The 14,198-nt window shown below is 40.3% G+C and overlaps 1 protein-coding gene across 1 annotated transcript in view; it reads right to left on the bottom strand.

Annotated features, from left to right (window-relative positions):
- The window catches only part of GABBR2 (gamma-aminobutyric acid type B receptor subunit 2), an 858,895-nt gene that overhangs the window by 453,485 nt on the left and 391,212 nt on the right, over positions 1–14,198 (bottom strand). The window contains exon 3 of the mRNA XM_044294545.1: positions 10,031–10,201. Within this exon, the coding sequence (XP_044150480.1) occupies positions 10,031–10,201 (171 nt within the window). The remainder of the gene's footprint in view (positions 1–10,030; positions 10,202–14,198) is intronic.

Genomic DNA, 14,198 nt, shown 5'->3' with positions numbered 1-14,198 from the left:
GGGCACCCTGTATTAACGGACGTCCCATTGGACACCTTAGTTAGGCAATTGACAGAGTATAAAAACCTGTTTTTGGGCTAATAGAGCCACAAGCAGGTTTAATAATGCCAGTTTAGGATTCATGTTTTTAGTACGGACATGGGCATATGTTTAGCTTATAGGGCTAAAATCTAATGACAGAATCCCTTTAAATTCCTGCTCTTTCTGAGTTCACTTGTACACAGGTACCATCTTTTCAGTGACAGTTATCTTTCTATACACACTTTGGATTTACACAGCCTGATTGTCGGGCAGATTATCAGGAACGAACGCTCCTGCGGACACTCGTTCCTGCAAATCTGTCCCTCTAAATGTGCCACCGATGAATGAGTGAACCGCTTGTTCATTGGGTGATCCTGCAGTTCATGCAGGCACATCACTCATTGTTTCTGGGCAGGACATTGTGCTGTCAGCGACCTGCTGCCCAGAAACCATGATTCTGTATGAGGATGAGCGATCACATGTAAATGTAGCTTTTTCGAGCAGCCGACTGTTGGAAAGGACCACTTTTCCTTCTGACAACTGGCTTTCTGGTCGATCCATGTAAACCCGCCTTTACAAAGATAATGCAATCAATCACTGAAACAGTGGCACCCATGCACATTGAGCTTAGAAAGAACAGAGATTAAAATGTTTAAATGACAAATTTGGTTGAATCTTTTCCCACAAAAGAATATATCAATCTCTACAACTTCTTTTGCTCTATACTATGATGTCTGCAGATTGCATCACATTTTATCCTTGCCTGTATATGATATAAGGAAGCATGAAACAGATACAGTATGGATGGATCCATTTTAATTTCTACTATAGGGTTCTGTCTGTGCTCTGTACACCCTTAACACTTCTGTATGACTCTTCTGCTTTTTGGTCACTACAAAGTGGCTTGATCATATAGAGACAGGGCTTTGTCACTGTATACATATTATCAGCATTTACGCAGAATTTTTTAAAAATTGCTTTACGGCAACCCCATGGGACATACAGTCCTGATCACAAGTTTAAGACCACTTGAAAAATGGCAAAAAAAATCATATTTAGCATGGCTGGATCTTAACAAGGTTCCAAGTAGAGTGTCAACATGCAACAAGAAGAAATGGGAGTGAGACAAAACATTTTTTGAGCATTCAATTTAATGAACACAACGAATAAACTGAAACAGGCTGTTTTTCAGCTGATCAAAAGTTTAGGACCACACCTCCCCCAAAAAAACTAAACCCCCCCGAAACAGAAATCCAACTTCCAAACATGAACTCAGTAATGAGTAGCTCCGCCGTTATTTTTTGTCACTTCAAAAATTTGTTTCGGCATGCTTGATGCAAGCGTTTCCATTAGGTGAGTGGGAACATTTCTCTAAGTGGTGAAGACAGCCGCACGAAGGCCATCTACTGTCTGGAACTGTTGTCAATTTTTTTAACTTTCCTTGCCATCCATCCCCAAAGGTTCTCAATTGGATTTAGATCAGGGGAACACACAGGATGGGCCAAAAGAGTGATGTTATTCTCCTGGATGAAGTCCCTTGTCCTGCGGGCATTGTATACTGTAGCGTTGTCCTGTAGAAAAACCCGGTCGTTACCACACAGACGAGGGCCCTCAGTCATGAGGAATGCTCTCTGCAACATCTGGATATAGCCAGCGGACGTTTGATGCCCCTGCACTTCCTGAAGCTCCATTGTTCCACTGAAGGAAAAAGCACCCCAGACCATTATGGCGCCTCCTCCACTGTGGCGCGTAGAACACATCTCAGGTGGGATCTTCTTGTCATGCCAGTAATGTTGGAAACCATCAGGACCATCAAAGTTAAATTTTTTCTCAGCAGAGAATAAAACTTTCTTCCACCTTTGAATGTCCCATGTTTGGTGCGCTCTTGCAAAGTCCAAACGAGCAGTTCTGTTGCGTTCAAGGAGACAAGGTCTTTGAAGACTTTTTTTGTTTTTGAAGCCCTTCAGTCTCAGATGCCGTCTGATGGTTATGGGGCTGCAGTCAGCACCAGTAAGGGCCTTAATTTGGGTCGAGGTCTTGACGGACAGCCAATTGGATCCTCCGGCTCAGTGCTGCTGAAATTTTTTTGTGTCTTCCACTTGACTTTTTGTTCCATAACCCTCAGGATTATTTAAGAAATTCCAAATGACTGTCTTACTGCGTCCCACCTCAGCAGCGATGGCCTTCTGTGAGAGACCCTGCTTATGCAGTTCAACAACCCGACCACGTTCAAAAAGGGAGAGTTTTTTTGCCTTTGCCATCACAACATGTGACTACCTGACAGAAAATGACAATGAATCCACATCTTTGCACAGATTTGGCCATTTAAAGGCATGTGGTCCTAAAATTTTGATCAGCTGAAAAACAGCCTGTTTCAGCTTATTCATTGTTTTCATTAAATTGAATGCTCAAAAAATGTTTTGTCTCACTCCCATTTCTTCTTGTTGCATGTTGAAGCTCTACTTGGAACCTTGTTAAGATCCAACAATGTAAAATATGATTTTTTTGCCATTTTTCAAGTGGTCTTAAACTTTTGATCAGGACTGTAGAAACAATGGTCAGGAGGAGACTTCAATGACTTCTATGGGAGAGTTTTCTATGGCATGTTCTGTGACTTGTGCAGAGGTGATTGTACAAGAATAGATAATCTATGACAATCACCTATTGTGAATGGTGGACCCTGTTGTATCTGTCATTCTAATTCTGCCTCAAATAATATCACCTCTGCGTATAGATAAGCAGGTAACTGCAGTAAAGTGGCAGTCTATTATTAGGCTTAGTGGCCAGTATGAAAAATGCAGGATTTTATCGTATTTGTTTAAATATAGATATTGACATGGAAAATTTTAAATAACACCATTAAAAACTATTTAAAAATATGTTAGACATAAAAACATGATTTAAACAATAGGCCATTTTCTGATGACACATTCCCTTTAAGGAATGTGCCACTTAGTCCCTGTGTAGGCATCTCAAACATGAACCAGATATTAATGACACTCGTTGAAATGTTCCATCTATTTACTGCTATAGCTGTTTTCTCTCCTATTAGTTCTATTGTACCACACTATCTGTATGTCATTTTGTGTATACATATGTGACTCTTCAGATTTTGTGTTACTCCATGCCTGCTGAAGAACCAAAGTAGTCTCAAAAGCTTGCTATTAGTCATTAGCAGTTATTTGTTAAAATATATCAATGACTGATGGAAAAGTCAAGTGAAGAGAACTGATAATATATGTATATTATATGGAAAGTATTCTAGCAATTTACACCTATGCCAGAATGTGTGGATATATATACACACACACACACACACACACACACACACACAGTATATACTGTATACACACTTTTTTTTCCCCATTATGGAAGCGGTCATAAACATGAGGGAGGCATGGGGAGGTTAGGGTTATGCTGCGCTGGCTGTACTCAGCTTCCCTAGTGTTCTTCCAGGTCCTGCTGTGCACTGTGTCCAGACCACGCACAACGTCAGGGCATCACATAAGCGCACACTATGACCTGACACTGTGCCCCGTCAGGTTACACAACACAGTAGGACCCAGAAGAAGCAATGGAGTGGTGTTCATCTTATAGTCTAAAAAATATGGCGTGTGTGTGTATTATGGGGTTTCGCTCTAGTGGACAGGAATAGCGGACGCAGTATAGAGGCAACAACAAGTTCTTTGGATCAAACAGTTCAGTGTTTTATTCACACTTTAGGGAAGTGACAAAACAAGCAGTCATAATCAAACAAAAAGTCATCTTGCAGTGTTGGTGGTAATTCACGCCGTGCGGCAATTCTGTCTCAAAGAGTCCTTGACCATAGCAGCACCAACATGTTTTCACACCAAACAGGTAGCAAGCCTTTATCCAGAAACAAGGCTCCCAGATCGCAACACAGAGACCTCACTTCTGAGCCTAGCTGGCTATTTAAGGACAGCCAAGTGCTGCCAAAACCTGGACCGGCATTTAAAATTCATAGGTGTAAATTGCTTGAATACTTTCCATTAACCTTCTCATTGATAAATTTCCAATTACCGCGTATGTTTCACCCTATAAGACGCACCTAGGCTTTAGAGGAGAACAATAAGAAAAAAATATTTTTCATTATACCTCAGGTCAGAACAATCAGACCCCCAATGTTAATCAGACCTCAGCTAACAGCCCCAATCAGACCCCTAATGTTAATAACAGATCAGACCCCCAATCAGACGTCAACTCCGACCCCAATGTAAATGGCCTTTCATCAGTCTCCATGCTTCTCATCAGCCCCCATATCATCCTCCATGCCTCTCATCACCCCCATATAATCCCTCATGCCTCTCATCACCCTCATATCAGTCCTTATGCCTCTTATCAGCCCCCATTATAAGCCATTATGCCTCTCATCAGCCCCCATTATAAGCCATTTTGCCTCTCATCAGCCCCCATTATCAGCCATTATGCCTTTCATCACCCCCATTGCTTCAGATCAGCCCCATGCATATAAAAAAAAAAATCACTTAATTCTCCTGCTCCTGGATGCTGCCGCTCCTCACCGCCAGCGATCTTCTACCTCCTGGTGTCGGCTGTGCTGTGAAATGGCACGTACAGAGCTCCCTCATGCTGTGTGCAGCCACTGCACAGCTGGCAGACGAGGACCAGGAAGCGGTGAGCACAAAGCCTTCACCACTTCCTGGTTGTTGTGCTTTTTCATAGGTATATAACATTTATGTCTAAATTATAGTGTATGTGATTATATATGAGGCCATATTGTGATATATTCACCATTTCGTATGTATTTTATAGTCGGCCAAAATAGGTTCATGGAAAGGACACTGTTTATAAGGTTTCTTCTCAATAGATGTACCAATCTGAGAAGCGTCATTCTTGTCTCCTTATATATTTATGACTGAGATAAGGATATTCTCTAGACATGGTCACAGTTAGTAGAAACGTTGTAGATTAAATAACATTTCAAAGTTTATTAGATATGCGTTAAAAGAAAGGAGAGGCTATGTAAGGCCCTACCTCAATATCTACAAACACAAAAAAAGGAAAATAAATATATTATTGACCCTATGAACTGCTATAGAGGGCAGCAAAATCACCCCTTAGTACCTCTTTACGTATCTGAAGTGGAATTACTGGCTGCCCAGAAAGATGCTCTATAGAGTGTATGTAAATAGTAACGCTATACACTCTGTGGTACGTTCAAGCTGGTATACACTGATTAAACCGCTGTAGCGCAGCATATCATCAGGACATTATGAGCTACTGCGAGTTCAGAGGTGCAAGTAGCCAGACAATTTAAAGCTGCGAATCAGGGATCTAATTACACTTTGTGGGTAACAAATTGCTGACCTCCCCACTAATAAAATATAGTCCCTTCACTGCCCATATTGTTAAATAGCTATATTATCTTGGCTAAATTTACAAAGCGGCTGTCTACCCTATCCCCATCAAGAGGATGATTTTACTGCCCTCTATAACAGTTCAGAGGGCCAATTATATATTTATTTTCTATTTTGTGTTTGTATATATTGAAGTAGGGCCTTACATATCCTCCCCTTTCTTTTAACGTATATCTAATAAACTTTGAAATTGTATTTAATCTACAACGTTTCTACCAAATGTGACCATGCTATACCTGTGAAACGTAATCTGTATCATCTATTCTCTAGACCTATCTGGTACTAATTACTCCTACAGTTGATATCTATTGGTGAAGCAGAACCTTAGTTTTCTTAGTATAAGACAATCAATAGAACATATGTATTGTTTTTATTAACTATTATGAAGGACGTCAGTGCAACTATTATCTTATATATTTCTCACTAGGAATGCATGTACTCCTAAAATATGATGAGAAGAATTTTAAGTATAGACTTTGTTAATGAGTCTCTGTTTCAGGAAAGGCGGTGTTATTTTAACTAACAATCACCCGTTGAAGTGACAGGGGAGACACATATGTCTGTGAGAGTACAAGGTCTATTATATTATCGGTACCATAAATTTGATAGTTGGGAGGTGCCTAAACTGGTACCTGAATGTCTATACTTTAATGGGTATATATGTCAAAGTTTTACTTTTGATTTAGGATTCCATATGTTATGTGTATGGAATGTAAGATGAAGTCAGACCTGGTTTTTATCCCTTACTAGTAATGATGCTAGTAGCTTATGCAATAGTGCCACCTAGGAATAAATAAGTAACATTACACCAACAGCAGAAATGCATTCTGGGTCATACAGTGGCATCATAGTCATTATCATATGTACACGCCTAACCAACAATGATTGGAAAACTCCAAGCTAGGAAGGTGTGTCTAACTGATAAGTTTTTGGATAATAAACCACCCACAAGAGAGAGGGAGGTAGAAAAAGAAGCTGACTTCCCTTAGACTCTGCATATCATCTGCATTCTCGGGTAACATATAACTTTATTATGTGTAGTATTGATTGAATTAATTGGCCTGATATTTAGTAATTCCCCGCTTTAGTGCGGATGTATAATGTTAAAAGTGCTACATCAATATTATCACTATTCAGTAAAGATGCATATTATTGAATAAAAGATCTAATATTGATATTGGAGAAACTATCTGATTGGAATATTCACATTCCATAGTCAATATCAGGCCTGATAATTTATAAGTTGTGTCGCAATACTACCCGATATCCGAGATTGGTCATAGTTTGAGCAGAGCAAGGGTTCGTATCTATCTTTATCACTATATAGTTACTGTGTATAGTCAACTAATAGTATATCTCATAATTGTGGTCAACATGGTTGTATTACATTTTATGTTTGAGAGGTAATAAGGAACACTGGTATTTGTGTTAGAGCCATCTAGTGGCGAATTTGGGGCACTAAATATTACTGTGTGTTATTGCATATTATTGAATAAGCTTTGATTGTATTCTAAGTTATTGTATAATAAATCATTTATATTTTACATAAACGATCAGTACCATGTTTTACTGATTGTACAATATAATAAAATTAACGACAAACTCTTTTTGAGGTGTTTTATATGTCCACCTCTAGGATCAATTCCCTGTGAAATTTTTCCCTTGATACTTTATTTTATATAAAGCATTTGCTTTATATCCCTGACATGGTCCTCCAGTACTAATGCGTCCTATGGGGCAAAAAATACAGCAAATCTTAGCATACTACACTACAACATAATTATACATTTATACATTTGCTGATATTTAGAGACAATTGCATTATTACATTAGTTAATTATATAGAAAATACATTATGAACAGGATCACTTATATAGGTTAGAGAACTAACACTGCATTAGAACTTAGATCATTGCGGTTACATTGTCAGTGTAGCAAGGTTGTTCATCAAGTCTTCTGAGTATATGAGAAACCACATTTACTTCACTGAGATTAGGTAGATAAATGTTTCAGAAGCTGTGGTTAAAGTCAACATGAGTTGATTGTGTCCATTAGCCCTAAAGAAGACTATGTGAAATGATACACTCAGTACTAGAATGTCCAATCCAGGATGTACAGGTGAAAATTGAAAAATTAGAATATTGTGCAATAGTTCATTTATTTCAGTAATGCAACTTAAAAGGTGAAACTAATATATATGAGATAGATTCATTACATGCAAAGTGAGATATTTCAAGCGTTTATTTGTTATAATTTGGATGATTATGGCTTACAGCTTATGAAAACCCCAAATTCACATTCTCAGAAAATTAGAATATTACATGAAATCAATTTAAAAAATGATGTTAAATCGAAAAATGTAGGACCTCTGAAGAGTATAAGCATGCATATGTACTCAGTACTTGGTTTGGGCCCCTTTTGCATCAATTACTGCTTCAATGCAGTGTGGCATGCATGCTATCAGCCTATGGCATTTCTGAGGTGTTATGCAAGACCAGGATGCTTCAATAGCAGCCTTCAGCTCTTCTGCATTGGTCTCATGTCTCTCATCTTTCTCTTGGCAATGCCCCATAGATTCGCTATGGGGTTCAGGTCAGGTGAGTTTTCTGGCCCATCAAGCACAGCAATCCCATGGCCATTGATCCAGGTTTTGGTACTTTTGGCAGTGTGGGCAGGTGCCAAGTCCTGCTGGAAAATGATGTCACCATCTCCATAAAGCTCGCCTGCGAAAGGAAGCATGAAATGCTGCAAAATCTCCTGGTAGACAGCTGCGTTGACTCTGGACTTAATGAAACACAGTGGACCAACACCAGCAGATGACATGGCTCTCCAAATCAACACAGACTGTGGAAACTTCACACTGGACTTCAAGCATCTTGCATTGTGTCCCTCTCCATTCTTCTGACAGACTTTGGGTCCTTGGTTTCCAAATGAGATGCAAAAGTTGCTCGGATCAGAAAAGAGGACTTTGGACCACTGAGCAACAGACCAGTTATTTCTTTCTTTAGCCTAGGTAAGATGCTTCTGATGTTTGTTTGTTCTGCAGAGGCTTGACAAGAGGAATACGACATTTGAAGAGCATGTCCAGGATCCGTCTGTTTGTGGTGGCTCTTGATGCACTAATTCCAGCCTCAGTCGACTCCTTGTAAAAGTCCCCAACAATTTTGAATGGACTTTTCCTGAAAATCCTCTCCAGGCTGCGGTCATCCCTGCTGCTTGTGCACATTTTTCTTCCACACTTGTCCCTTCCACATAACTTTCTATTAAAGTGCTTTGATACAGCACTTTGGGGACATCCAACTTATTTTCCAATTACCTTTTGAAGCTTTCCCTCCTTATGAAAAGTGTCAATGATGGTCAGCAGTCTTTCCCATGATTGTGATTCCTATTGAACCAGATTGAGAGACAATTTAAAAGCTCAGGAACCCTTTGCAGGTGTTATGGATTAATTAGCTGACTAGAGTGTGACACTTTGAGACTAGAATATTGAACCTTTTCACAATATTCTAATTTTCTGAGATTGTGAATTTTGGGTTTTCATACACTGTAAGCCATAATCATCCAAATTATACCAAATAAAGGCTTGAAATATCTCACTTTGCATGTAATGAGTTTATCTCATATATTAGTTTCACCTTTTAACGTCTCATGCACACAAACATATTTTATTTCCGTGTCCATTTCATTTTTTTTGAGGAGAGGATTTAGACCCATTAATTTCAATGGGTCCGCAAAAAATGCGGACAGCACACTGTGTGCTATCCACTTCCATGTGTCCATTCCATAGCCCAGCAAAAAAAAATATAACATGTCCTATTCTTGTCCGTTTTAGGCATTGTTACAATGGATCCACAAAAAAATAAAAAAAAAAGGATGGCATACGGATCTCATCCATTTATTTTTTTGTGGATCCGCAATTTGCGAACTGCAAAACACATACGGTCGTGTGCATGTAGCCTTAGCTGCATTACTGAAATAAATGAACTTTTGCACGATATTCAAATTTTTCGAGTTTCACCTGTATATTACACAAATGCTCAACCCGTCAGATACCTCGTGTACATATTTGGCAACATCGTTAAATAATTTCTTGGAACACTTTAATGCAGAGACAGTTAATCTCTAAATAAGGCTACTTTCACACTGGTGTTTTGGCTTTCTATTTGTGAGATCCGTTCAGGCCTCTCACAAGCTGTCGAAAAAATTAATCAGTTTTGCCCTAATGCATTCTGAATGTTAAAGGATCCGCTCAGAATGCATTAGTTTGCCTCAGTTTGCCTCCGTTCCGCTTTGGAGGCGGATACCAAAACGCTGCTTGCAGCATTTTGGTGTCCGTCTGCTGAAACTGAGCCAAACGGATCTGTTCTGACACACAATGTAAGTCAATGGGGACAAATCCGTTTTCTATGGCACAATAGAAAACGGATCCGTCCTCCATTGACTTTCAATGGTGTTCAAGACAGATGTGTCTTGGCTATGTTACAGATAATACAAACTGATCCGCACCAAACGAGTGTGAAAGTAGCCCAATTTATTAGTATCTAGCGCCTACAATTACTTTGATAGTAGATAGTCTGGTTATGGTTGTAAAGTCACACAATGCTTTCACTTACCTCTGAAAATCGCTGTATGTCTTGAGTTAATGTTCCTACTCTTTGCCATTTGAAGTGTTTGAGGAATTTTACTATGGCTGGATTAACTGCATTATCCGATGGAACAGTCCGGAAAAAGTAGGGATATTTTTTTTTGTCTGCTAAAACTGGAGTTGTTGCAGCAAAAGACAGCTGAAAGAAAATAGAAAAATACTGTCAAGTATGTCACTGCTAGATTAACATAATAATAAATATATGCATAATGAGTTATTAAAGCTCAGTTAGGCCAAGTTCACACTTCAGCTACTTGTTCAGTTTTTTCCATTAGTTATTGTGAGCTAAAACCAGGTGAGGGTGAAGAAAACAGAACAGGTGAAAATCTCCCCATTATACCTTATCTATGTGTAGGCTTCACTCCTGATTTTGGCCTCTTGCACACATTTTTTTTTTCCGTTCCGTTTTTTTTGTGTTCTGTTTGTAGTCCGTATGTAGAACTATTATCTTCAATGGGTCTGCAAAAACAACGGAAGGTACTCTGTATGCATTCCGTTTTCGTATTTCCGTTCCGTTGAAGGATAGAACATGTCCTATTATTGCCCGCAAATCACATTCCGTGGCTCCATCCAAGTCAATGGTTCTGCAAAAGAAACAAAATGCATACGGAATGCATCTGTATGTCTTCCGTATGCATTCCGTTTTTGCGGAACCCATCTATTGAAAATGTTATGCCCAACCCAATTTTTATATGTACTTACTGTTTAAACATTATTGTATGCTTCTGATTCCGTTTGCGATCAGCAAAAAACGGATCACAAACGGAAACCAAACTGTAAAACGGATGGGCAAAATGAAAGCGGAAACACTACTGAAACAAAAAAATTGAAAAACTGACCCATTTAAAACGCACCACAAAATACAGAAAAAGCCATACGGTCGTGTGCAAAGGCCTTTGGCTCACAATAACTGATGGAAATAACTGACCAAATAACTGAATTGTGAACTCGGCCTTACATCACCAGTCTATGCCATATTGAGAATACGTACTGTCTGAGAGTGGTTTTAGACAGTCCTTTTTAGTGTTCTGTTAGGTATTTAGCATTTTTGGTGTTTGTTTTTTTACTGACACTTTTTGTTGCACTTTCTAATGGCGCTTTTGCACAGCTTTATTTTAAATAATTTTTCCCTTGACATTTCAAGGAGTTACATACTTTCCTACTGTATATAAGAACCCAACTCTACAGAGAAGTTTCTTGGTGGGCCGATGCCCAGGGAGCCACCTGAGCCCTACTCGCAGCCGCCATTCAAGTAAGTAAATGATCTGACACTCCCAGAGTTAATTCATGCTGGGGGAGTCAAGTAGTTATACATCAAGGCGGTAACCAATTTAACTGTGTTGCTATCTCGAGGCAACTGGAGTAGGACAGAATGTGGACCTTCTATTGAGTCCGTCTCACTTCCTGTCCTGCACCAAAGAGAGAGAACACAATGAGTGTTTTTCTACCCTCGTTCTAGAGATAGTGGGGTCTCAGCATTCAGACCCCCACCGATCTAAACTTTTGTTATGTCCCTATGACATATCAAAAGTTTACTGAAGATACAGTGCCACTAACTATCTTCAACACTCTAAATATTTGTAATGAAGAAGCCTTTTTAGTTATCTCTCCTTGTTGGGACTAATACACAATACAGAACCTTAGTACTGAGCCACGTGGCCTCAATGGGCTGGCAAACATGCTCTGTCGGCTGGTGCACGAATTGAGTTATTCTCTTCTAGTACAATGCTTGTAGAGGAAAATGCCTGCCTTTACCATTTGATTAAACATGCTGCAAGTTTATTTCCTGTTGAATTTGGACATAGTCCAACAAATCAGAGGCTTATGGAGGAACATTGGAGGACCAGTGAGTCATAATACATGTGTACAACATTTATATCCACCACCAGCATGTTTGATCCTCAGTGTCAGAAAGATAAAACCGGAGTATACGGCCCTGTTAATTAAATGATTTATATATATATATATATATATATATATATATATATATATAAGTAGCAAAAAAATGAGGCAGCACTCCAACGTCAGGTGAAAGAAATCGTGGATCCTTTATTCCCCTCTGCAACGTTTCAACCGCTCGTTGCGGTCTTTATCAAGCATAGTTTACAAGTGTCATCCAGGGGTATATATACCCAGAGTGCATTGTGACAATACAAGTGAAAATTATTCAATTACATCAGTGTAAACATGAAAAAACAACTTAAGGCTACTTTCACACTAGCGTTCGATCGGATCCGTTCTGAACGGATCCGATCATAATAATGCAGACGGAGGCTCCGTTCAGAACGGATCCGTCTGCATTATTTTAGCATATAACAGCTAAGTGTGAAAATAGCCTCGTACGGATCCGTCCAGACTTTCAATGTAAAGTCAATGGGGGACGGATCCGCCTGAAGATTGAGCCATATTGTGGCATCTTCAAACGGATCCGTCCCCATTGACTTACATTGTAAGTCTGGACGGATCTGCACGCCTCCGCACGGCCAGGCGGACACCCGAACGCTGCAAGCAGCGTTCAGCTGTCCGCCTGTCCGTGCGGAGGCGAGCGGAGCGGAGGCTGAACGCCGCCAGACTGATGCAGTCTGAGCGGATCCGCTCCATTCAGACTGCATCAGGGCTGGACGGAGGCGTTCGGGTCCGCTCGTGAGCTCCTTCAAACGGAGCTCACGAGCGGACCAGCGAACGCTAGTGTGAAAGGAGCCTAATATAGCAAAAATTATCACCGGAATAAAAACAGCATCACAGTAATAACATACAGTTTGTGCATATAATGTGAAATATTGATATACATGGTCATATTAATGCCGTAGCATAAATACTCTAAATAGGGCTCATTCTGTCAGTGATTCACCACATGTGTAGACGTGTTGATTATAATCATGATTAAAAAACATAAAACAAACTCACACAGCAGTGGATGACTACGGCGCCAAAATCCGCGTCCTCCAACCCCAGCTGCGCATGTCCAAACGCCTAGCAACACTACCCAAACAAAACAAGACAGGAGGAATCACGCAAGTCCCGGGATAGATCACCTGATCAACCACATGACTATCGCAACTCCCACCTGACACGTCAGGGGGCGGCGCCGGACAACGTCATCAAGGCGAGGGAGCGACGAACGTCAAAGTGCCAACGACGTCAGCTAACTGGCGTCGTTGTCACAGTAACCATCCGCACACCCCCGCCCACCAGACGCGTCCAAGCTAAGGGAGGACACGCGCAACAGGAACATACAGGGAGTAGGAGAAACAGAGGGCACAACCTGATTAGATAATCAGCAAAACCGAGATATAAATATGGATGTCAACATCAGAAATGTGTAGACTAAACGTACATGATCGCTGTGATAACAGCTCAAAACAAGAGTGATCGTGGTACACAGTATAACAGCACCATATAAGATCTATCAAGATCGGTGCCATACAACTCAATATGCAAAAGAGAGAGAGAGAAAGGGGAGGGGGGAGCCAATGGTTATCCCATTTCCATGATCATACCCCAACACCCAGTTTCACCCCGTATTCTCAAAGGGATAAATAAGAGAAGACCACCACTCAATATATAGAGCCATCAACAGACAACCAGCATATTAAACATAAATATTTATTTTCATATATATCTCAATTATATAGTATATGGTTATTGTGCCCCATGGATCCCCACAATCACAAGATGATGTAAACGGAGAACCGCAGGAATCCGGAACCGCAGTGCATCAAAACCGCTGCCAAGGCATTGATAGAAGTAATCTAAAAGAGAAAACAGCACTTTGACGTTCGTCGCTCCCCCGCCTTGATGACGTTGTCCGGCGCCGCCCCCTGACGTGTCAGGTGGGAGTTGCGATAGTCATGTGGTTGATCAGGTGATCTATCCCGGGACTTGCGTGATTCCTCCTGTCTTGTTTTGTTTGGGTAGTGTTGCTAGGTGTTTGGACATGCGCAGCTGGGGTTGGAGGACGCGGATTTTGGCGCCGTAGTCATCCACTGCTGTGTGAGTTTGTTTTATGTTTTTTAACCATGATTATAATCAACACGTCTACACATGTGGTGAATCACTGACAGAATGAGCCCTATTTAGAGTATTTATGCTACGGCATTAATATGACCATGTATATCAATATTTCACATTATATG

Source organism: Bufo gargarizans, chromosome 5 (genome assembly GCF_014858855.1).
Source record: "Bufo gargarizans isolate SCDJY-AF-19 chromosome 5, ASM1485885v1, whole genome shotgun sequence".
In the NCBI taxonomy this organism is placed as follows: domain Eukaryota; kingdom Metazoa; phylum Chordata; class Amphibia; order Anura; family Bufonidae; genus Bufo; species Bufo gargarizans.
This window is presented reverse-complemented; position numbering and strand designations above follow the sequence as displayed.